A 25857-nucleotide genomic window follows, 5' to 3' on the forward strand; every position below is an offset into this window, starting at 1 on the left:
AAATGTAATGATGCAACGAAAAATTCACTTTTTAGAAATAAATGAATGTTGTGAGGCCAAACTAAATATAAATGCTGTTAAAAATGATTTTTTTTTAATTTTGAGGATGCTTATTGAAAGTTAAAAAACGAAAGTGGGGGGAGAGTAGGGCACATCTGGTTTTACTCACAAAGCTTTTTGTGCTGACATACGCACAGTCATATGGAGGGGATTAAAAGGTTTTGGATAAATACCAGGTTGCTGTGTTTGTGCAATAAAGTTTCTTATAACAGAATTCATGGGACCAATGCATAGATGAGGTTTTCTCTAAAAATAAACAGTCCGTGTCTAGTTTCTCAGTTTCCTGACTGTAGATCTGACGTCATGTTAAAGCAAAGAAGAGGGAACTTGCAACTCCAGCCAACTTTCGGCAGGATCAAGCCCGAGACTAGGACCGCCCCCTCAGCTCCCCCTATCCTTTCTCACAGTCAACAGGAAAGACAGGGCCAGAACTCAGAGAGAACAGGGAGAGAAGTCACGAAGAGAAGAACACAGAAGATCACACTAGATGTCCAACAATCTTCCCCCACAGGACAAAATGGACAAGCAAAAACTGAGGCCTGAACTCAGCTCTCGAGTGCCCAAGAACTCTGCCCAGCGCCTAAGCAGGGATCTCACCTGCTCCATCTGCCTGGATCTCTTCAAGCACCCGGTTTCCTTGCCCTGTGACCACACTTTCTGCGAGGCCTGCATTTCGAGTTACTGGAGCGGCCCTCGTGGAAAAGGCCAGAGTGGGTCTGGTTCCTGTCCTCAGTGCCGGAAAGTCTTTCCAGGCCAGAGCTACAGACCCAACCGTATCGTGGCCAACATCGTGGAGAGCTACTGCCAGGGGATTGAGGAGAGTGGAGGTCGCCTGACCGGGCTGTCAGCAGACACAGTACCTCCGACCCCACTTTGCAGCCGACACAGAGAAGAGCTCAAGCTGTACTGTGAGGAAGACCAAGAGCTGGTGTGTCTGGTGTGCGGGATCTCTCAGGATCACCGGGCTCACACGCTGGTGTGCGTGCAGGATGCACAGCAGAGATATCGGGTAAGAATCAAAGACACGTTTTTCTGACGTCCTCAGCTCGGCTGGAAGCTCATTGTGTTTGTGATGAACAGGCTTCCCTAACCACTTCAGCAAATGCTCTTAAAAAAGAGCTCAACACTGCTTTAGACTGTGAGAGAGAGACTGAAGAGGAGGTGAAGAAACTGAAGGTAAGAAGAAACTTTACCTCACTCACATGCACTGGAAATTATTCACCTAAACATCTCAATTTTTGACCATTTCGTTCAGTGAATAGTTCCTAAAATAACCATTTTATTACGTATTATATACACTTATTATTATTTATGTGAAGAACATTTTAATAATCATTCTTCTTTTAGAACTTTTATCAAAAGGTCCCCTTAATGATAAAAGTTTTTCAAGGAACCATAGATGCCAATAAAGAACTATTATTTCAAGAGTGTGCTAACCTTCATGTTGTTCCAAATCCAAAAGAAGACATTTTGAAAAACTGTTTTTGTCCATACAATGACATCAGACAACATTCTATTCCATTAACTTTCATTAAAATTGCGAAAACGTTATATGTTCTGTGTTAAGCAGGAGAAAGAAATTTTGGAACAACTTGAGTATGAGTATGTTAATTATGACAGAAAAGTGTTCTTCTTAAACATTTTGTTAGTGATTCATCAGTGCTTAAAAATTGGAAGCAATTTTTCTCAAATATACTGCAACTGTAGCCAAGCAACATCATTTGTAAATGCCAATTGTATGCTGACTGCAACCTCTGAGGCATATACTCACCATCACCTCATATGCTACCCAGGACCACACTGCAGATCTGAAGCAGAGGATCGAGGCGCAGTTCAGTGAGCTTCACCAGTTCCTGTACCAGGAGGAGAAACTCCTGCAGGTCAAGCTGAAGACAGAAGAACGTCGAGAGCTGATAAGGCTGGACGAGCACAAGGCCCTGCTCAGTGTGGAGATATCACGCCTGCGCAGAGCTATGAACGACATTGAGGACAAACTCAGTGAAAAAGATCCGTACACTCTACTCAGGGTGAGTGCAAAACCCCACATTAGACTGAAAGATACTTGCAGAACAAAAGAGAGAGGCTAAAATATATATTTTTTGTGATTTGAGTAACTAAAGGTTTAGATGCGTAATCCTGCACGCCCTGATTTTGCTGAGTTAGATGTGTACCTAGGTCAACGTATTTTTGTTGACGCTGGAACAACGTTTTAATCCAAAAGCATGGTCTTGACAATATCCCTACACCTAAACCTAACCTTACACATACATAATTCCAACAATCAGAGGAAACGATAGAATGACACTGATGTACCAGCACCGAAAAGCTTCACAAAAACTGTAAACTGATTCTTTAAATCTGATTGGTTAATCACAATGTTGATCGGGGGTCAACAAAGATTGATCAAGGAACATGTCGCAGTCAGTAAAATTAGGTTCTGCGTGTAATCCAGCACCAGATACAGTTGGATACTGCGGTAGAGGAAGAATGCCTACTTATAATCAGCTGTTTGCAAAGAGGCTTTCTGACCTCCAGTGATTTTGGTGTGAACGATCCTTTAAAGAAAGACAGAATGATAATTGCATTGCAAAAAATTGATTGCGATGCTATGAAAATGTTGTATATATAATCATAAACAGTCCCAGAGCGCACATCAATTATGCAAACAAGCTCAATGTGGGTGCTTCACCAAACATGATATATAACAAAAAGATTTTTTTGTTATAATATAATCATACAAATGATGCTAAACAATTTAAATAGGTAATGTTCTTCTGATAGGTAATAGTTCGTAGCAGTAAATGAGAAGTTCTCATATTGTTCACAAGTGAAATATGGAGTACCTCAAGGCTCAGTGCTAGGACCGTTACTTTGCACACTTTACATGTTGCCTCTCTGAGATATTATCGAGAGACATGGTGTAAGCTTTCACTGCTATGCTGATGATAATCAGCTCTATATTTCTTCACGGCCCGGTGATACACACCAAAGTGAGAAACTAACAGACTGCACCTTCGACACCCATAGTATTTTTTTCCTACTATGGAAATCGATGACACCCCAAAACAGCCCGGTTACAAATGTTTTTCAAAATATCTTTCTTTGTGTTCGGCAAAACAAAGAAACTCATACAGATTTGGAACTACATTCAAGTAAATACCGAGCATTTAAAATCTAAAAAGAAAATAAGAAAGTTTCAATAGTTAACTGCTAACAGAAAGCTTTGTGGGATACCACTTGGGTCAACACAGGATACAATGTAATGATCTCACCCTTGCAATAGGAAGATAATGCCATTAGTGCAGCATAAGGGGATTTTCCAGAGATTCAGATGAAAAAAAGAGGTGTAGCTTAGTTTCAAACACTGATCTCATGTGGAAAACTTCTGTCCCTGCCTCTCGAAGTGAGCCAATTTCACCAATCGCCTTTTTCCTGTCTTTTTTTGCAGAGTATAAAGGGCCTGCTTCAAAGGTGAGGGACCTCTACGGATCTGTTACAATTCATATTTTCATGAGGAAATGCTTGAATTGTTTTTGTGTCTGGACTTCTGTTGTTTCAAGCAGGCAGCCACCGAAGTTTGAGAAGCCGACGCTGACGCCACCCAGACTGTGTGAGGGCCGCTTTGCTGGGCCCCTGCAGTACAGAGTGTGGAAGTCACTGAAGGGAAGCATCTATCCAGGTTTGGGAATGATCTATATAAAACTAATAAATACGAATTTTCAAATGTTGAATCAAGCTGTGTAAATAAACATTAAAGGCATATTAGTAAAATGCTGAATTTTTTCTTACCTTAGAGCCATTAAAAATTTAGCTCCAAACACATTCTGAGACATTTAGCATTGCATCTTTTGCTCACCAGTGAATGGGTGCCGTCAGAATGAGAGACCAAACAGTTGATCAAAACATTTCAATAATCCACAAGCAATCCATGCAACTCCAGTCCATGTCTTGTGAAAATCTGCATATTTGTCAGAAACATATCTTTCAATTTGACGATTATTTAGACCTTTTTAACTTTCGACTGTGACTTCCAGGCAAAATGCCAGACCAAAATCCAAAATGATAAAAGCTAAATTATGAAATTAGTGTGGATTATAGTTACATAATTTTGAAGTCTGAAGTCAGTTTGAAGGATGTATTAATGATGCAACTCAGTGTTCTCATGCTACATTTCTCAAAAATTGTTCAGTTGAAGAAGCCTGCGTCTTGTCTGACCAGAGAATAAATAAATTTTCAGCCAATTTTAATTTCTGCATGAACTAACTATTCTCTGCTACACTGTTCCCTTCCTAGTTCCCTCAGCCATCACGTACAACTCCAAAACAGCAAACCCCTGGCTCAGTCTTACATCTTCGCTTACCTGTGTGCGCTACCAGACCTTTAACAACACGGTGCAGGACAATCCACAGAGATTCAACGCTGCGCTGTCTCTCTTGGGCAGTCAAGGGTTCACTAAAGGTCGCCACTACTGGGAGGTGGAGGTGTACAGCAGCACCGTGTGGACCGTGGGAGTTGCCCGTGAATCTGTCACGAGAAAAGGAGTCATCAATACCATGCCTGCAAACGGTTTCTGGACACTCTCGCTATCGTATGGAGTTCAGTATATGGCTGGAACATGTCCACCAACATTGCTGTCTTTGGAAGAGCCACTGGCAAGGATCGGGGTGTATTTGGACTACAAAAGAGGCCTGGTGTCCTTCTACAATGCAGAGAGCATGACACACCTCTATACATTCAAGGACATCTTCACAGAGACCCTCTACCCTTATTTTAACCTGGGTTTCCTGGATAAAGTGCATGAAAATGAGCCTCTTAAAGTGTTCCTACCTAAAATCTGATCTTTTTTTAATCTATCTTTAATAATATTAATATTTCTTTTTTATGTAAACACTGGGCTGGACCTGGATGTATTAAGGTAAGACTTTAGAGGAAAAAAGAAGAAGAAAAAAAAACAATTGTAGTATATGGCTATACTGTCTTAACATTTGAGTGGGTTGGTGGAGGCACATGAAGGTTGGAGACCATGGCTTATGACCCTTCTCCACGTTAAAGGATTTTATTTTAGACTACCAGGCATAAGTTACCTCACCTCCTGGCAGATATCATATACTCTACATATTTCTGTGATGCGGCTGGTCAGCGTGGTCAAGCCAGACCCTGTTCATAGATGTGGTAACCACACTGTTGTGAAAACACTTTTTGATGTTGTTCATGTCCGCGGGTTAAAGCGACCTAAATAACAGGGGGATTATCAGGGGAACCCCGCCTAAAAATCTGTATTTTAATCCACCTGAACTCTTTTTTTTTTACCGGGAATGCCCGTTGAAAAGTGATTGGGCTAGTTTGGGGCTAGTTTTAAGTAGCAGTGGGGCGGGATTTGCTGTTTTTTGACCATGTTACCTGATTGGCTGAAATTATAGTGAGGGTAGGTTTAGGGGCGAGACCTCAATCTCTGTTACCCTGCTCAGGGGTTTATGCATGCCCTTGAGCCATTAGCCAATCAAAAGTAGTGACCTAAGATGGACACAAGCAAACGTTCTCTGCCCTCGCTGTTCCTCATTCAAAGCCTGCAGAGAAAGAAGAAATGTAAACTAATAAACCACAAGAGGTCACGCTAGGATAAGTCCTAGGATATAGTCTATAATCTCCAAGACTAATCATATCATTTTGATACAAACATGTACAATCCACGAAAGAAATGTTTATAAACCACCAATAAAATGTTCTGCTTCATTTTTCCCCGCCTCTTTTCTTTTTTCTTCGTGAGATCGATGCAGTTACCATCACTTACCACAAGATGGTGCAATTGTACTGTACTGAATCGGTGTCTAGTTTTCACCAAATTTCCAATTAGAAACATCTACTTAACCAACAAGTGCCATATAAAGTAATTTAGGAAACGTACACTGCACAATAATGATATAACTATATTTTAACTTTGTGGGGTCCCAAGTCTGCCAAGTCTTGAAGGTTATGTAATAAACACCCTGCAATTACAAAGTGAATAACGCAAAGTATGGTACACTGCTGTAAATAAATCATGCACGTCAACTAAAATTTATTTAAAAAGGATAAAAAAAAAAAATACAACTTCAAAATTAAACAACCAAACAGGACTACCATCATTATGGGCAAAACGTAGTTTCAAACGACCAAGATTTCCGATAGTTTGTTCTGTGTGCTCATACACTCAGTCATAGTGTCTTTATACACAAAGTCAAAAGTACAAAGAAGTAAACGTCCTCTCACATGTTTATTAGTTGCATTAACAATTTTATCTTACAGCTCATTGCTTCAGGTGGACAATTTAATGCCATATAATTTAAGTCTAGTAGCCTAAATAATCATACAACGTTCGATAAAACTCTCATGTAACAAATAGTGCTAAAATTGCTTTTTACAAAACCTTGTAATTACCACTGAATGATATTTTAGATATTTCCAAACTCAATACCACCATCTAGAGGTGTGGCAATAAAGAATTATGATTTGTGCATTTCATTATTTCATTTCAAGAAAATAATCATCTAAAAGATTCTAGCCTTTGAGGAACTGAAGAGATCTCTAGGAGGCAAAAGTGCATCAGGGACATCAGGGAATCTAATTTATCCTTCCTCCTTGACTTTCAGTCAGCAAAGCTCTTCATACGGATATTATATGCCACTCAGATGTTCCTTTAGAGTTTAATGGATCCTTTGAAGTACGTCAAAACAAATTATGTTGCCATATCCCTGCATCAAGCTTGTCCTCCCAGCTTTTTGAAGGGGGTTTGGTACCACTATATCTTCTTCTTTGCAGTCTGGAGGGGAGGGAACACAGGGCCTCGGGTGGCATCACTAACACAGGTCCGCAGGAGTTATTAGAGCCCCCTGGCTGATATGTTCTCCAGAGCGCTTCTGGCACGATGAACTCACTTACTAGAGTGCAAGGTGTCCTGAAACTTGGTGCTTGTGTACCGAACGTGGAAACCTTTCTTGTTGATGGTGTCATCTGAGTGAAATTTGATGACAATGGCATCACCGGCTGAGTAGATCTCCTCTGGCGGCTATAAATGATAAAAGACATATAAATTGTGGTACTGTAGAAGGTATAGACCAGTGCTCATCAAGTTTGGTCCTGGAGGGCTCCAATCCTAATCAAACATACTTGAAGCCGCTAATTAAAGTCTTACAAAGAATAGTTTAAAACTTGTTGGAGCTAAGCTCTGCAGGATCTCCAGGATCAAGTTTGATGTCCCCTGGTATAGACTAATAAATATTGTTTAAGAAAGATGTTAAGTTTTTGCTTTACCCCAGACCCACAGTAACGCCCCAGCCTGGGCGCTTTGACATCAGCGCCATCAAACAACTCCACATAATCATAACCGCAGTCAGCTTCCTCCTCGGTCTCAAATATGTGGAAGATGAGTTCCACCCCGTAGCCCTTCTCCGCTGAGATCACCCACTGGCAGTCGGAAGCCCCGGGATAGTTATTGTCACCAAACTGTGCGTGGGAATACAGATCCTTGGTCTTTATATCTGCCTTCAGACTACCGCCGCACTCTGAGAACAAGAGAGGACATCGGTTACTGAAATCAAACGTTTATTACGGAGATCCTCAGGACCAGACAAAAAAATACCTGCTGAATGAGAGGCCTTAAAACCCCTCTTCTGCACAGAGTTATCCGAGAAGAAGCGCAGGAACATGCTATTGCCGCTGGAAATGACAGGCGATGGCTTTTTACTCCCACAGAAGCGACCCAAACTGGTTACTCTGCCATTTGGGCCATCATATATCTCCAGGTGGTCGTAAGCACACTCTTCATGAGCTTCCATGTCAATCTCCTCAAAAGCCTGAGAATAGAGAGAATCCAATTTGAGCATAACCATATATTCTATCTTTAACCACTCATTTTGTCTGATTGATGCAATCACCAGTTTAATGCGATGGCCTGGGGTGGTGGATAGGGTCCATGTGCAGGCCTTCTTGCTGGGGTATTTATCTGGCCAGTTAGGACTTGTGATGATTCCAGAAACACTGGTAATGGCCTGATCGCAGCCCACTGAAAGCACAAATCCAAGATATAAACGATTGCTGTGAAGACTAAGACATAACATAAAATATATTAGCTTATGTCTTATTTTAATTCTACACTCTTAGAAATAAAGGTAAAGCTGTCACCTTTTCAAAAGGTACGTTTGTACCTAAAGGGTTAAATATACATTTAATACTTAAGTGTACATATTCAAACCTAATAGGTACAAAAATGTACCCTTTTAAAAAGGTACAGCCCCAGCGATAGCTTTTGTACCTTTTTTTCCGAGAGTGCAAATCTAACTACATATAAAATGTGATAAATATTTCATGAAATTCATATGGATTCATTTTACAAGGCCTTTGTGACTTGGATCTTTACCTTCTTTAACAGAGGAACAGACCCCTTTCAGAATTTATTAAAAATATCTTAATCAGATTTTTTTTAAGATTAACCAACGCTTTTTATCGGTTTGGAACAGTTTGATGGTGAGCAAATGGCGCCATCTATTTATTTTTAGTTAAACTATCCCTTTTAAATTCAGTTTAAAAGAGTTCTGCTTTTCAAAATTTTGCTTTTTGTGCACTCAGGTCAGCCTTGGAGCGATAACAAAACTGTACTCTGCAAAAAAAAAAAAAAAAAAAAAAACGTTTAACTTATCAGTACCTATATAAAGAATACAGAGCATCGAAGTATTACACACCAAAACCTCAATGCGTTTCAGATTGACCAAATAATATTTCTTTTACATTTCTAATCGGTTTTTCAGTATTTTCCAATACAGGAATGACTTTTACTGTGATGTGAAGCCAAACCTTCTTTGCAGTCATGTTTATTGCTGTGCAGCACAAAGCCGCTGCGACACTGACAGCTGTAGCTCCCAAACGTGTTCACGCACTCATGCTGGCAACCTCCATTCTCCCTAGAACATTCGTCCATGTCTGCCAGAGAAAAAACGAAATGCATTACTATTATTACATACCTCATTATTATATAACTGCATATACTGTATAACAGGAGTCTGCAACATTTGACATTTCTGCACAAACCCACAGGATTCCACTGTATTTTAAATGACTGTAAATGCGATATTTGTTAAGGTGAAGGACAGAAAGACATAAAGGATTCTTTCAGAAAGAAAATTAAAGGCTATCTGAAACATCTGAGTACGTCGTTCTCACCAGAAAAGAACTGAGCTTTGAAGCCTCTCTTGGACACGGTGTTGTCTGATTTGAACTCAACGCGAATGCTGTTGAGTTGGGACGTGATCGCCTCTGGTTTCTCTGTGCCACAGAATTTCCCGTGAAGCTTTGCATCTGTGGACAGACCGCTGTGTACCTCGACGTAATCATATTTACATACCTGCCAACAGAGGAGCTCATTACACGGTCGTTGAAGTCAGATTATTTGGTCTTGTCGGCCTTGTTATAAGTCACGTAGTCAACTTACATCGTTCCCTTCGATCTCAAAGGCATCAAAAAGCAGAGTGATGCGATACTGCACCGGGGCAATGAGCTGCCACACGCAGTTTTTGTTAGGAGGGTATTCCTGAGGCCATCCTGGACTAGTGAAGGAGCCATTGAGTTTGGAGATGAATCCACCACAGGCAGCTGCTGGGATCAGATGGAGGAGAGGTTATCATGCGGCTGTCTTAAATGCCAAGCCAGCAAGCAGAGAGACATATATATACATATATAACAGAAATCTTTCAGCGACATAATTTTAAAAACCGAAAACTGAATACAAACATAACTAATTTGTAAACACTTCATGGCTTGGAATGGCAAATTCCATGTAATGCAAAAATGCTCCTCATTCATGAACAAAGAAAGAGCTGAAAGCTTGCTTGGTTTAATGAATGCACGAGTGGCGCCAAAACCAAGACGCCTTTTAGAACTCCATATTCCTATAATAAGTCAAGTGCCTTTGTTGTTATCCTTGCCAAGAAAATCAATCTCAACGGAGAGCTCCTAACACGAGTGGAGAAGTCTCTAATTTCTCTCATTTCTGTGTGCTCTGGTTTTCTTGTGCGATGTATTCAAGCACTGTTGGCTAAATCAATAGTCCTTTATTGATCATCACATTTTTTTTTTGTCCCCAGTCATGATAACAGCTTTTTGTTGTGCGATATATTGCACCATAAATAACTGTGATAAGCAATATTATTGTAATAAGACCACTGGATGCATAATCATGATGTAACAGCATAATAACGCAATAAGGCATACACACTTTCAACTGACAACAAACATTTAATTCCTAAAAATTTTTAGATCATGGAAATTAAGTTAGATACCTTGATTAAATAGTAGAAAAAATAACTTATGGAGATTTTTATATTTTATTCTCTACAATTAAGGGTGCACACTATTGCACAGATCCCTAAACAAGGCCATATATGTATATTCAACTTTTGTAGAAGGATTTAAAAAAATGTAACTAGCACCTCGTGACTTTATCATTTGTCATTTTTTGCATCACCAAAAACGAGGTGTACATCGATATACTGATCACTGCGACAGGCCTAATTTAACCTTATAAAAACACAGCAGAACATCTATATCAATGTGATAAACGTGCCAGGGTTTACGTATTGAACCTGTGCAACTCAGCGGAAGTTTCTCTTAAAAATGTGCAGTTGCACAAAAAGTGCAAGGAGGTGGGTTTTTCCTTCAACAGGTTTTGCCATCACCTGCACAGCTCCGGCGGTCGGCAGCGAGCTCGTATCCAGGGTCGCAGGCGCAGTGGTAGCTGCCCAGGGTGTTCACACAGCGCTGCTCACAGTGACCGTTATCAGGCCTGGAGCATTCGTCAATCTCTGCATTACAAACAAAACTCACGATCAGAAGGACACACGGGAGCCGAAGCAGGCAATCATTAATTCAGGAGTGTCACCTTTGAAGAAATTAGCCGCAAACCCAGCTTTGTTCACGGAGCCGTCAGATACGAACTTCATCCACAGCTGGTTGGAGCTGCTCTTGACATCGTCTGGTTTTTCGTAGCCGCAGAAGCGGCCCAGTAGCGGGCTGTTTTCAGAATCGCCGTCTCGCAGTTCCAGGTAGTCGTACGCACAGTTGTCATGTTTTTCGATCTAAATGTAAATGCAGAGAAAAGGGTAATAACGGAAATGTTACTTTTGGCACCTCTCTGTCCGAAAAATCAATAAGAAACAACATAAGAATGCTTGACTTGTCAGAAGTGCTAATAATTTCATTGATTTATGTATTCAGCTCTGCGATGACTAACACCTCGTGACATTTACCAATTCAGCTCTCCCTTTCTCATCCGTAAAGAATGAAAAGTGCATAATTGCGAAATAACATATCAGAAGCTGTGGGTACATTTTTATTATATTTTAAATAAACGTTTTCATAATTCTTTTAGTCATGCATAAATAAAGGAAAACATTTTTATTTTGACATACGCAATAACCATAATTAAAAACTATATACAAATATTAATTTAATAATTCTAATAACTTCTTAAAAAGTGTTTTACTCAAACAAAGATCGAGCTAACTTCAGTTAATATCAAGCTAAAAGTACTAAAGTACTCTTTTTCTGAAACTATGTACAGTGGAAATGAAAATTACAGTCTATAGGCTAGATACTTGATTTTCTCTTGAATTATTCATTACTCAAAATGGTAAGGAATATTAGCTGTAAAAATAACGTTGGACAAAAGGCATTTTGACAAAAAAATTGCCTTGCGTTGGATGGCTTTAGCACATCTGTGACCTCAAGACATAACTATTTTATATTTATTTGCTGGTGTGTTCTTGGTCTATTCTTTCATTTTTGCCAAAACATTATCATTAAGGACTTTCCAGAGACTTTCAGTCCGAATTTAGATCAGGTCTGTGGGCTGACCATTTCATTATTTTACCATGTCACCTGTTTTGCATGAAAATTGCAGGCTGATGCTTGTAGGAAAGGTTCCGCTTTTGCCGAGAAGGTTCTGATTAACATTTGTATTCACTCTGCCATGTTATCTGTATAAGAGACCCAAACTTCTGCTGAAGAAAACATCCCCCAAACCATGACATTTCCTTTTCCCATTTTAACACTGAACTAAAGTCCTATGTTTCCCCATCTTGCCCAAATAAACTTGCTGTAATTACTAAAGTTGCCTTTAAACGGGTTCTCTTTTCTCCAGACAACATGCTCTTCAGCAAAAGTGAGCCTGGCCAACTTACACATACATCGAGGCAGAAGTCAGCCAACAAGTCTATTTTTTATAGTCTAAATAATAAAAAATCTATGCTACAGAGAACGAACAAAACCGAAAAAGAAAAGCGGGTCGTATTGCAAAATACAAAAAAAAAAAAAAAAAAAAAAAAAAAAAAATAGTAGTATGTCTTTTATTTCCAGGGCAAAAATTACAGTCCAAACAGAAAAAAGTACTCCAAAGGGCAAACTAATCTCTCGTAAGAATAGACAAAAGTGTCAGAAGTCCTGGAGCAAAGACTCGATGAAAAAGAGACATTCAATGGAAATCACAGATAAGCCAAAAAGGCACCAGCAAGCGAAAACAACCAAACACAAACAACAAAAAGAGAGCCACTTAAATAGGGAAGCTAACTAGACAAGGCTGGGACTTATAAACCTAATTAGCTGAGAGACAGGGAATTTGGCGCCATCAAGTGGCGAAAACAAGGCACGGCGGATAACTATATATTATATATCACTATATATTATAAAATTATTATAAATTATTAAAAAATGTGCTAAATTTTTCAACAAGAATGCATTAAATTAATTAAAAGATATGATAAAGACACATGTAGCAATGCAAAATTATTTCTATTATATATATATATATATATATATATATATATATATATATATATATATATATATATATATATATATATTGAATATATATAGAATAGAGTAAAGAGAATAGAGCAGAATATTCTGTTTAACCTATTTATGTGAAACGGTGATGACCAGGCACATGCAAATTAACTGATACTTTCTCATTTAATTTTGCTTCATTAATTAAGAAGTATTCTGTCCATTTCAACCACAGTAATCACGAGGACACACATGTACAGACGACAGCATTTCCTGGGAAGCCTTGTAATGCACAGTATATTTTTGTGCTCTCACACACTGCTATCTGATGCTAGTTATAGGACATCACAAGACAATAACAAACACAAGACTTGCGCACCCTACCTCAAATGACTGGAAGACGAGGCCCACATGAAACCCCTGGGGCACGATGATCTTCCATGTGCACATTTTATTAGGCCGATAATCATCAGGATAATTGGGTGACTCGATCTGTCCACTGTCTCGTCTCACTTCACCTCCACAAATAGCTAAATAGGTGGACAGGACATCACGTATTAACTCTACATCAGTTCGGGGGAATAGATGAGCCTTTCAGCTGGCGATCAGTGGATTTATACCTTCATAGACAGCAGAGAAGCCTTTCCCAACCCAATTACTGCTGCTGCTGAATTCAATCCACAGTCGACTGTCGGTGGACACGATGGCCTCGGGTAGCTGGTCTCCACAAAAACGGCCTGAAGCAAACGCGACAAACCGATCAAAGATGGGGCTCCACTTTCTTTCTGACTGAATATTCATTGATCTATTGATCATTGATGTCATTCAAAAAACAGCTTCTATTCATCCAAAAACAACGATTAAGCATTTAAGACAAAGAAATACGCGAATGATTAAACACGAGAACCTTTCAAAGGAGCATTTCTCCAGTATCCGTCACGGACCTCCACGTGGTCGTACCAGCACAAGTGACTTCTGTACAGATCCATTGAAGTAAAGTTAAGAATGATCTAACAAAGAGAACGAAACATAGACAAAGGGGACGAGAGGTTGTAAGTCAAAAAAAGTTACCTAGACTACTGTTCTTAAAGTCAGCAGCCCTTAAAACTCATCTCTGATCATCTATCTAAATGTTTTTACTAATTTTGTCTTGCCTTAAAATAGCTTGAATGTAACTCTACACCTCTGCCTTATTTACTATGCGGATCTAGTGAATATGCAAATTAGCCCCGCCTCCACTTAAGTCAAGCCAACCAGGGCCTCCTCAGCAGTGGTGTTGATTAATTGATTAAATGGTTTGTCAAAAAGCAAATTATAAACAGCGCAAAGTCTGTAGCGTAACATTTATTTGATCAAAAAGTTTCAAACAAAAGTTGCGATGCATAGCTGAATTTTCAGCAGCATTACGTTAGTCTTCAGCATCTGATGAAATCATTCTAAAAAGTGAGTGGTTTTTATTCATTGTTTCCTTTATTACAAAAAAAAATTAGAAAGAAATAAAACAATACGGTTTTAATGATATGTGAGGTTGGACATCTGTCTGTGAGCTCATGCGTACGATCCTTCATCAAGTTCCTCTACCTTCTCCCCAGGCGTGACCGATATCCTCCATATACAGTGAAGATATGCAGCATATCCATTAGGGAACCCAGGGGAGGAGAAGTTTCCAGTGCTGTCCTGAAGGCTCTCGCCACATCCTGCGCACAAACCAGAGTCGAAACCTCATCGAGGCGAACGCACAGATGCTTGACCTGGAAACCGGATCTTCTTATTGGAAAACAGTAGGAGTTTTCCAGATGCTAAGGTCAGATTTGGGGATCACGCTTTTGTTCTGAAGTGGGAACAAGCTGAGATTAAAGGAGACGACTGGAAAAGCAAATGTTCTAGGGATGATGGTACAGCTGTACAAGGATAACTGAACCGATGTCAAAGTCGCAGATGCATCTATCAAAAACACTCCGAATTTTGGAAGCCAGACAAGAAGGAAATCGAAAAATCTGGCTGCTTGTTCAAACGGTCGTGCGGTGATGAAAGATTGGCTGCACAAAGGCAACACAGCTTGGCAAGAGAGCGCGAAGATACCTGAATCACTTACTTGGACACTTGTATAATTTTCTAGCTTGAGCGATGTCCCCTTTGCTCAGCCTCGTTCGCTGCCCGATGGGAGGTCGGACTCCATCAACTTCATACTTTGGCAGCATGGTATCAAGATAGATGCCCCTGTTTTTCACAAAAGCACAAAAGAAACAGCTCCGCAATTATTTGTGAGTGAACAACCGAGCGCCGTGCCTTTTAGAGGGTCTAAGACACAGATGTAAGGAGAATGCATTTGAAAAATCATAACATATATTGAGGCAGCGCTGAAAGAGACCATGTTATGAAGGTTTTTGGCTGATGGTGGTAGAACTCCATTACAAATAGTCAGTTTTACATGCATTAGTTTATCAATTAAAGGCTGTGTTTATTTGATTAAAAAACAACACACAGTTGGAACAGCAACTGTCTACTGACAAAACACAGTAAAAATTTTTTTGGAATATTATTGCATTGCAAAAATGATTATTATTTTATTTTTGAAAAACGTATTTATTCTTGTGATGTTTTAAAAAGTCTTGTTTTCATAAAATTTATATGCTATTAAGTTTGTTTATATCTTTCATATTTTTAGTTTTCATGTGAATAATTTTGCTGTTAGTTATTTTTATTCGTTTTTACAGTTAGACTAATACGGTTTTAATTTATTATATATATTTTTTTAAATACGTAGTTAAACTAGTTTTAGTTCAACTTGAAAATCTTGCTGAAATACAATTTTTTAAATAATTCATTTCATTAGAACATATTTATTTTGATTACGTTTTCAAAAATAATGTATGGATTGGGTTTTAGTAAACCTGATGTGTATCCAAATACATTTTAGGACCACTGTACATGGTAATGACATCAGAGATCCAGCTTGCACCAATCAAATATAAATCACATTTGACTGGCGTTTATTCACTGCAATTCTCTCGTCCAGTTCCCATGACGACAGCACCCTGAATGACCAGCATGTGGACGGTCAGAGTGGACTTTAAAAGCAGTGCCTCGCCGGACTGCGACTCCCCGGAGCCCACCCTGCATGCCAGAGAACAACGGTACTCTAGCCCTGCGATTGTCCGGGACAAAAAGCCTGGAAGAGCTTTATTTGTTTTGGCCTGAATCCAGGATCCCCCGACTGCAAAATTCTAGAGGTAAAACCGCACAATGTGAATATTCTTGCTCTAGAGGCCAGAAGGAGAGGGGCCACTTTGCAAAACACTAAAAATAACAATCACAGAGAAACCATGCCAGCTTCCCACAAACCACTGCGTTACTAATTGATGTGAAGTTTTTCTCAGACTCCGGCTGTTAGGAGATATAGAAGACACTAACTGCAAGCGTTTTGATCAAAACAATATCCACACACTCAGAAAAAAAAAGATACAAAGTTGTCACAGCTAAAAGGTACATCTTTGTACCATATATACCCCTAAATAGTACCTTATAGGTTCATACTAGTACTTCTGAATTATATAATAGAATATTTTGAAAGAGTACCATCTCAGTTTTGTACCTTTTTACTGACTGTGCATGATATCATTAAGGAACTCCTTAAATTCAATTCAATTCAATTCAATTGGAATGCTGACTAATGCAGGACAGTGTAATGTGACTTTTTCACAGAAGCTGACCACAACGTCCTGGATTCATTCCGGTGTGGACTACATCGACGTTATCCTCACTGTTTCCAAACTGTTTGCGAGTTTTCATCACGGTCAATTCAGAGCAGCTTTGTGAGACCCAAAACAACTGACCAAAGCACACTCTACCTAAAAGTCTATCTGCACTTCAGCCTTGGCTCCCTGTCTGAATTCCTTCCTGCTTGTCCTAAACAACGGGCCCCCTTAAAGCAGCTGGCTGGATCTCCCTCCCCAAGCCACTAACAACAGGTTAGTCAGCAGTCTGTGAGAGCCCTATGTCCTCAATCCCTGAGATTGAAGTGGTATTCAGCAGAAACTGCATTCATTCATACAACGTAAAATAAAAAAGATTTTATATAATGTTGTCCTTCATTTGAGACAACTAGGATGCATCTGTGCAATACAATACACACTAGCAATTGATTGAAAGTTGTTTCTACACCAAATATTTTCAGTATATGTTATATAGTATCCAATTATCTCTAAAAAATATAAATATCTACTAGTGTACAGGTTACATTAAACTCATGAATCCAAACCTGGAAAAGGTGTTTCTGGCGTAATGCATGATACTGTCAAAGTCGTAAACCTCTCCAAGAGAATCCACGTCATCTGGCTCCATCTTTATGAAATTATACTCCTGACCTGTAAAGTGCAACATAGGCTTCATCACATTTCTGCTGAATCTAACGCAGGAATCATCCTGGGTTTGAAAGCAATAATTTTGGCAACTATATGCATATACAGGAGTATTAGAAATCACTCTAGAGTTGTATGTAGTAGAAGTTAATGTACCTGGCTGGATGTTCTCTCTAAATATATCGACATGCTCGTCCCGGTCGGGTCGTGTGTGCTCATGCCAGAATCCAATGACATGACCGAGTTCATGCACCACGATGCCAAACTTGTCACAGTTCTTCCCGATAGATATAGCCTGGGGACCTCCACCTCTCCGCCCGACAAATGAGCAGCACCTTTTTTTAAAAACAAAGCCAACCAGGACTTAGAAAACACTTTTGGACCTCTTTTGCAGACACAATTTGAAAGCAAACGTTAAAATGAATGTTTAGTTTGTGTTTAACTTTCTTCACTGTTGCAGAAACAGCATTAAACAAGTCGGTAACATTTTAAAATAGGGTGACATCCGTTAACATCTACTTAAAGGGATAGTTCACCCAAAAATTCTGTCATCATTTACTCAACCTCAAGTAGTTCCAAACCCGTATGAAGGAAGATATTATGAAGACAGTTTGTAGCCAGGCTATTTTGGGTCACCATTGACTTCCATAGTAGAAAATAAAAATGCTATGGAAGTCGATGGTGACCCAAATCAGCCTGGTTACAAACTTAAAAAAAAATATCTTTGTGTTCAGCAGATTTTTGGGTGAACTATGCCTTTAAAGTATTAACTAACATGAACAAACAATGAACAATGCATTTATTATACTATTAATTAATCTTTGTTAATGTTAGTTGTTTGTCCGTGTTAATTCACAGTGCATTAAATAATGTTAACAAACAAAATTTGTGATTGTAAAAATACATTAGTAAATGCTGAAATTACAATAATTTTACGTTTATGCATGATTTGTTTTGAGTCGGCAGAAACGGGCTTCAATAAATAAACATTCTTGGTGAGACAAGACAGTTAAAAATGCATCTCATGTAGAAATGGAGAAAATACACGGCACGTGGAAAACATTCTATATGTCTGGGGAAGCATGACGACCATCGGGTTCATCCTTCATCGTTCGTCCTTTTGATTTATCAAAGTCCAGCAATGTTTCGTTCAGTTCAAAGGAGACACACAATGAGCTGAATGCACCAAATGCTAGTCATTCAAACCTTGAGGTAAGGATATGCCTCTGCTGAAAAAGTAAGGCTTTGTGCAGACTGAATCCAGTCAAGGATATTTTTGTCACAAAAGATACAATGGCAACTGTGGTGTAGCGACGTGGCTTCTGCAAGGCCCATCTTTTTTACTAACAGTCAATCATTCAAACTGGGTTGTAAGCTGTTTGATAAAAAAACAAATATTGTACTAGAAACTACGAGAAAGCTAAGTTTAACTGGTGCAGACGTCAATGGCTGTCAGGTTGTTGCTATGCAGTTCCTAAGATGTACTGAGTGGTTGTTAGGCGCTCAATCAAATACTAATTACATTCAATTGATCAAGAAAGACTATGAAAGACTGACTATTTTTAAGATTTTTCCATCTAGGTGTCTTGAAAAACATAATCTGTGTAAGCAGCACAACTGTTTATCACATTAATCAAATAAAAATGTTTCATGAGCAGCAAATAAGCATATTAAAAATATCATGTGGCACTGAAGACTGGAGTAATGACGATGAAAATTCAGCTTTTATCACAGGTATAAATTACATTTAAAATGGTAAATTGCGATAATGTTTCACAATATCATGAATAACTTTAACCAACAGCCTAAATCCTGAACACTGACTTCCCATTAGTTCCCATTAGTTCTGGATGCATTAGTAGTCAAATCGATTCTCGTTAAATATCCTGTAAAATGTGTTGTAAATGTCAATTCACAGCGACTCAATAAAAGATGCACTAAAAATAGGAAAGAGCGCTATCAGAAAAAAAGAGCATTACCCGGGGGAAAAAAAAAAGAACAACACTGGAGCGCTCTCTGCAGGGAGCCAGATTTGCTCTAGAAGAAAACCTGTTTGTGCAGTCGATGCCTATAGAAAGCCAAATAAAAAAAAACTGCCGAAAAGATTGGAGCTTTTGAGTGCTGGCGGGGAGGTGCGTTTCTGTGCATCGGGGATTGAGGGAGAAACTGGAATAATCCATATGTAGAGGGACATTACCGGTGAGCAACAGACGTCTCCCCCCAGAGACGGGCAGAACGTGAACTCACCCACAAGGCCGGATGGTAAAAACGATGTAGCTCTCTTCTGTGCTTCTTTCAGTGAATGTCACACAAGTGTGTTTTTCCCAATGACGCATGGCCTGCTTGAAAATGGCTCGCTGGCTGCCTACAGAGGTGTAGTTTGTATCAGTAAAAAACTGGATAACACTTCGAGTTGGCGCACCAGCTGCCTATATTGACAAGTTGTAAAGGATATTCATATTTTAAGAAAACAAAAGATAAAATAATAACGTATATGCAGACTTACCGCTGAAGTTGCTGCTAATAACATAGGGTATTATGCCATCCGGCCAAACTCTCTCAGGTCTGGCGGTGGCTGCTCTCCGTCCGCGTAGGAGCCTTTGACCGGCCAAAACTGGGTCGTCCTTTGCATCGCCATTAGCTGAGGATCTGTTTGCTAGGGAAAAGACAACATTTTTCTACAAGTGCCATGATGTAAATTATGCAATGTATTCCGTTATAAAAAACCTGTTTATATTTGGATTACTTTTAGATTACTTTTGAAGTAACTTATCACGTAGACGTGAACAGGATTATTTTTTCTTTACTTATTTATCATATTACATAATAACATCAAATTAAAAACTATTTATTGTGAAAAAACCTTCAAAAAATCATTTTGGCATATCATTACCACCTCTTTAATATCTCAGACATTTCTTATCGAGATTAAACGGAGAGCAGAAACTTTTCTATCCAGTTGAGCAGATTTGTTGTTCTAGTCTGAGCAGCTCTTCACATTCATTTTGTTATAGACCATATACAGTAGCTCTTTACAATAAGGTTGCATTTGGTAACATTGCTTAACTACTTAACTACACCGATATGATTAAAATACATTTTTACTGAATACCATTTCATATCAATATCATTTTAAATGTGAAATAACGACAGGTTCAAGGTTAAAGCTTCAAGCATTAACAAATGCTGTAACAAACACTTTATTATATTGCGCTACAGTTACCAAGTAGCACTGAATATAATTGCATGGCAGCAGTCGTTCTCACCTGAATCAGGTATAGAGAAGTTCTTCTTAATGTCCATGTATCTGGCTTTAAGCAGGAGCAAGTCTTCTTCGTCTAAGGCTATGTCGCCCAGAAAAGCGGCTAAAACAAAGAACGAGAACACATACAAGGTGAGCTTTGCAGGCATCACGCAACCCTCTGCAACTGAAGAAACACCTCGCCGTAGCGAGGAGCATTTAGCCCAGCTTAATGGAGCTGTGCACAGGTCCCCGGAAAATAAACCCGGGGTCATACATTTAAAGTCAGGGTAGCCCTCTGAAGTCACAGCTGCAACGTGTATTTCAGTCTCAGCTCTGACTTTTAATGGACTCACTCCCATAGATGATGAAAAGAAACCACACACCAGCAACAACATCAAGAAAAGTGACTTTTTTCTGCCCGCTTTATATTTCTGGGCACTCCAAATACACAGGGATTATTCTATGTACTGCTTTATAATAACTTAATAGCTATTCTTAAGAAGCATGAACTGTTGTCTTTCAGAGAAACAATTTGCATCTTCCAGGAATTTACAGAGCAGCAATTGCACGGAGGGGCACTCTGCAATGACCAAAAGTGTAATTTTCTTAAGGGCGTCTTATTAGAGCAAATTTGTTCTAGCGTGTCTCGAATATTCCGCATTGCGATAAAAACTACAATCCTTATATTTGAACTTTAATCTTTAAGACATGGCCATCTTTGAGCCAAAGCGTCTGTCTGCATATTGCAAACATTTTCTATGAGTGAAGAAACAAAGACTTTCAAAATAAAAATAAGCGATGACTGGGTAAACAAACCATTCTTGCAAACATGAAAGTCTTTAAAGACGGATGGAAAAGTGACAACGTTAAAGCACAGAACAGAACATTAAAGAACGCTAAGATGTGTCTCTGTGAAAGTGAAGTGCTTAAAGCTTTCTCACACAATTCATAACAAGTCATTATTTCTGTGACAATAGCACCCACTTCATTTTTTTCTGTTTTAACGTACACCTTATTGACAGCAAGAGAAACTTGGTATAGTGAGGGGATAATAAAACGAATATATAGTACATTTCTAAGAAGTACAGAACATGGCAATGAGTCAACTGTGACCTTGTTGTCTTCCCATAAAATGTATTATTTTAATAAATGGTAATGAAAGATTCAAAGATTCAATATGAAATAAAAAGTAATAAATCCTTGTTTTTATATTACAGGGTCTTTCATTTATATATTTTGTCATCCTTTATATCCTGTAAAGACGTCATTAATTTGCTTGAGCGGCTATGAACATTCATCATGTCTGAGATTTGTGACCTAGCAGCAGAATTCATTGTACTCTGTGGCAGCAGGGATGCTTTAGCCCGGCAGGACATCTTATTAAGCTTGAAACATTTGCTGAACAAACCCAACACACAATGTGAGCATGTTTTTGCCACCCTTAAGGTTTTCGTCCAAAGCTGTCAAATCTCGGAACATGCATGAAGAAATATGCTCAACCAATTTTGAGGTGATGCAGTTTCCAATTAAAGGTTAAATTTAAACCTACAGTCTAAACAGTTTGACAGATAAATTGCAATGTGTCACTCTTGGCATCTTCCTTACTGTTTTGCTCAAAACTCAAAGCACAAAAGCCATCGAAACCTCAGTCAAACTGACCGGGAAGTCAATACGTTAACAGAAGATACCACGTAGAGCTTCTGTTCCTCGCAGCCTTATAATAAAAGGAAAACAAACAAGAAAACAATTAATCGGAAATCCAGTATTTAAATAAACAGCATTTGGGTTTTCTATGCCATTTAAAGTATCGTTTAATTTTCTAATTCGGGGTTCGCTTCCTTTAAATTGCGGAGCTAACCTTTTCCCATCGCCTTATTCACAATCCAAACTACTTCATTTTTGAAAGATGCTGCAAAGAGGGATGCAGGCGGAGGCCTGCAGACGAACAATCCGACGTTCTTTTTGAGCCGGCTAGTCATTAAAGTGAAATCAAGTTCAGAGGCGGCAGCAACACAGTAGTCGTTCCTTTTGCAATTTCCCAAATCAACACTTCTCTTTGTTAACAACAAATTAACTGTCTCAATTTAATAGTCTTTGGGCCAAACCACATTCCTGACAGGTTTCGGCAGCCTGAAGCCAACTCCATGCTGTGAGAGTAATGAACAATCATCTGAAAAGCCGGGCAGGCCCGTCAGAAACATACCGATTAAGATATGACTTATTTAAATGTAAATTCAAAACCCCTCATTTGATTGTTTTTTGCGCTACTGCGATTTGACTGATCACATCGTGAGCTTTATACATATTTCTCGGTGAGCGCTTAAAATCAGTTTAAGAGGTAACGTCAGCAGGTGGAAATCACTTTCTAAGCACGATTAATCATTAACGTAATCATGAATTTGCTCTTAAGAAATAAAAAACATATAAAGGTAATTATGATTCTCAATCTTTTTAGCTTTGCGTGACGTATGGTGAAATATAACCAATATGATTATATTCACGCCGTAAAAACTCATTTTAAAACCAACTTGAAATTTTAGGGCAACCAGCTTTAGCGGATATTTGAGTTCTCTCAACTCAGAAAACTAAGTTGAGAAAACTCAAAAATCTGGTTGCCCCAAAATGTTAACTTAAGTTGGCTTAACTTTTTTTTTTTAAAGTGCAGTTATTTATGGCCCTGTCCATTGCTTTAACAAAAGGTTCAATTGTTGTGAGACGTAGTTAAAAGTTCTACAGGCCGTTAAATTTTGCTTGGGTAACCCAAGTGTTTGTGAAGCCGATTTTGTGCTGTAAATTAGGTAAGGTTTGTTCTGCGTGCTCTGCCCGAGGATGCTGATTTCTGTGTCGGGTTAGGGGGAGGTGCCAAACCACCAGGATCCCATTCACTTGTCCCAGATCTCATGCTGTCATGCAGTACACAGCTAAACAAAACAAAGCAACACAAACAACGCACAACAAAATAACACAAAGCTGTTTAGGATTAAACAAAACGTTAACCAAAACTAAAAATAAAACAACTTTAAACAAAACAAAAACACGTAAATCAAAACATTAGCCTACAATCTTTGAGCAAAACAAAACAACTTTCATCGAAAACAAAACATTATGCAAAATACCGTACGTTTTAATCAAAACGATGCTGAGCAGATAACGCAAATACAACAATATATTATTAAAAACAAAGCATAATAACAGCAAAAGCAAACTAACTCTTGTTTCATCAAGTTTATAAACACTGTGCATTATATTACCAGCTTTGCACGGGTCCTTGTAGTCAACTTCATCACCGTCCCCAAGCCTTTTGTGATAGTTTGAATCCACTTTCAAAGCGATCGTTAATAAAAGCAGAAGATTTAGCGCAAGCAAACATGTCCACGGGGATTTCATGACGGGAATGAGTGCGGATGTAGATGGGAACCTGGAGCCGGCGGAGAGCTGCGGGTCGCGGTGGGAGTTTGGAAGGACTTGGGAAAATGGGAGCTCTCGGGAAGGCGGGTTTAGAGAAGCGAGGCTTTGCTCTATTCAGTTTCTTTATTCTAGTCCAGTGATTCGCTCACATACCCGGGACTCGGGCCAGCTTTAAGCAGCATCACAGATCGGAGGTCAGTGGACTAAGCGTCCTGAGCCCGTTTGTGTGGGAGAACGCGAACGCGCGAGCTCGTGCGTCCCGCTCCAAAAAAAAAACAGTATACCGAGTATATACTTGCAGCAGGGCTAATTGTCAGTATACTGCAAGTGTGCTAATGATTAGTTAACTTAAAGTGTGCTGTTTGGGACAAACTATTTGTACTAAGAGTATTTTAGTTGTAGCAAAAATGTACGCGTAGTTATTGTACTTGAATTATATTTAGTACACTTTAAATATATATCTATTTTCATGCTTGTTTAGTGATATAAGCACATTACACATTAATTATGAGTGACTTTGAACCACACAAGCAATACACCCTATTATTTTGAGTATAAATGTGCTTATTTTTCCTCAATGCTGAATTCACTCTTTAAGGACCTTATAATAAATACATAACTTTAGGACAAAAAATGTCAAATAATGTTTATTTGAAGCTGAAATGGTTTCAGCACTGCAAAAGATAAAATGTCCCAACCACGTTTTTAAATAAAAAGAAACAAACAATACGTTGTTTGAGACTTTATTTCAAACATGTAAAATAAACACAATTAAACTAAAAAATATATATAATATAATATAATATAAAGCAGATGTAAATTATACATGTCGCCTACAAAACATATTGCAATTCTGTAAAGAATTGTCACGCTCCTTGTTAGGCTTGCGTACTTGTGTGTGGCATGTTCATAAAATGTATTATTTTTACTAAATCATACTGTAAATATCCTGTAATAAACCCATAATGAACATCACGATTAGCATTGTGGAATTGTATCCCTATGTATTGTATCCACTGTCAAAATTGAGTGAGTACACCCATGCAGCATCACTATAAATTACATAATACTATTAAACACTATTCAAGTCGAAAAGTATTATTTATCATACAGATCGCTGGCCATCGGGAACGCCCGGACGTTCCGTTCGAGTAGCGGGCCGATCGCCGAAACGAGGGACACCTTCCCGGCATCAGGCGCTGCTTTTAAATGACAGCAAACCGCAAAACCTCCAAAAGCGCGAAGCACGCAGCGCTCCTGGGCGCATCCTCTAGCCGCGCGTCAGAGCAGGGTCTCCGCGCCCCGCGCGCTCCTGCAGAGATAAACAACGCTTTTGATCATTCAGAAGTGACACAGAATTGTTAAATAGCCGTGTGATAGGAGAACGTAAAAGGTTCTGTATGGTTCAAGAAAATGATTTGCTGGTCATTAAGATCCTTACCTTTTAAAGAGGTCATATGATGTTGCTAAAAAGAACGTTATTTTGTGTATTTGGTGTAACGCAATGTGTTTTTTATGCGATTTTAACGCATTATTTTTCACATACTGTGCATTTTTGTTTCTCCTCTAAGCCCCGCCTCCTGAAAAAGGCCATTTGTACAAAGTCCATCCTTACAAAAAAAGCGAGGTGACTACGTCATGCCTCGTCCCGGTGCTATGACATCAAAACAATAAAACACATTACAAACCATGCATTTGTTGCATGCAGTGGGGGCACAATTACTTTTTATCATGACTTAGTACCTTTTGTTAGCCTGGCCTTGCATTGGGCCTACTAAACATTGAAAATAAACCCACTCTGTGACGTAGTAAAGTGGGGGCGTGTTTAACCAGCTGCTTTAGGGGGGCGTGGATCAATTATAACTTTTATAAAGAATATCTCTTTGGTTTTGAAAGTTTAATCTTTGCAACTTCAGGGATCTCACCTATGCACTATCAGCTTGTAACACTCCGAAGAGAAAGAAAAAACCGAAA

General features: G+C 39.0%; 2 protein-coding genes across 4 annotated transcripts; one reads left to right on the top strand and one right to left on the bottom strand.

The window, feature by feature from the left end:
* The first annotated feature begins 411 nt into the window (after positions 1-411).
* Positions 412-5797, top strand: trim69 (tripartite motif containing 69). 2 transcript variants are annotated; one of them, XM_043250880.1, is made up of 6 exons: positions 412-1069; positions 1141-1236; positions 1854-2087; positions 3509-3531; positions 3621-3739; positions 4354-5797. In XM_043250880.1, the coding sequence occupies exons 1-6, from the start codon at positions 548-550 to the stop codon at positions 4896-4898; spliced, it is 1539 nt and encodes a 512-aa protein (XP_043106815.1). In that variant the 5' UTR covers positions 412-547; the 3' UTR covers positions 4899-5797. The 2 variants fall into 2 exon arrangements, with proteins under 2 accessions (XP_043106815.1, XP_043106816.1); XM_043250881.1 differs by having other exon boundaries at positions 414-1069; positions 3624-3739.
* A 291-nt stretch (positions 5798-6088) lies between these two features.
* Positions 6089-24089, bottom strand: bmp1b (bone morphogenetic protein 1b). 2 transcript variants are annotated; one of them, XM_043250879.1, is made up of 20 exons: positions 23727-24089; positions 20498-20596; positions 19738-19887; positions 19479-19596; positions 17388-17566; positions 17132-17237; positions 14966-15090; positions 14452-14567; positions 13778-13880; positions 13491-13607; positions 13255-13400; positions 10970-11165; positions 10767-10892; positions 9524-9684; positions 9256-9436; positions 8890-9015; positions 7974-8101; positions 7679-7892; positions 7351-7601; positions 6089-7105 (listed from the first exon to the last, which is right to left on the bottom strand). In XM_043250879.1, exons 1-20 carry the CDS (start codon positions 23860-23862, stop codon positions 6971-6973), a joined length of 2913 nt encoding a protein of 970 aa, XP_043106814.1. In that variant the 5' UTR covers positions 23863-24089; the 3' UTR covers positions 6089-6970. The 2 variants fall into 2 exon arrangements, with proteins under 2 accessions (XP_043106814.1, XP_043106813.1); XM_043250878.1 differs by having other exon boundaries at positions 9524-9687.
* Positions 24090-25857: the final 1768 nt, after the last annotated feature.

This window comes from Puntigrus tetrazona, chromosome 10 (genome assembly GCF_018831695.1).
Source record: "Puntigrus tetrazona isolate hp1 chromosome 10, ASM1883169v1, whole genome shotgun sequence".
Classification (NCBI taxonomy): Eukaryota; Metazoa; Chordata; class Actinopteri; order Cypriniformes; family Cyprinidae; genus Puntigrus; species Puntigrus tetrazona.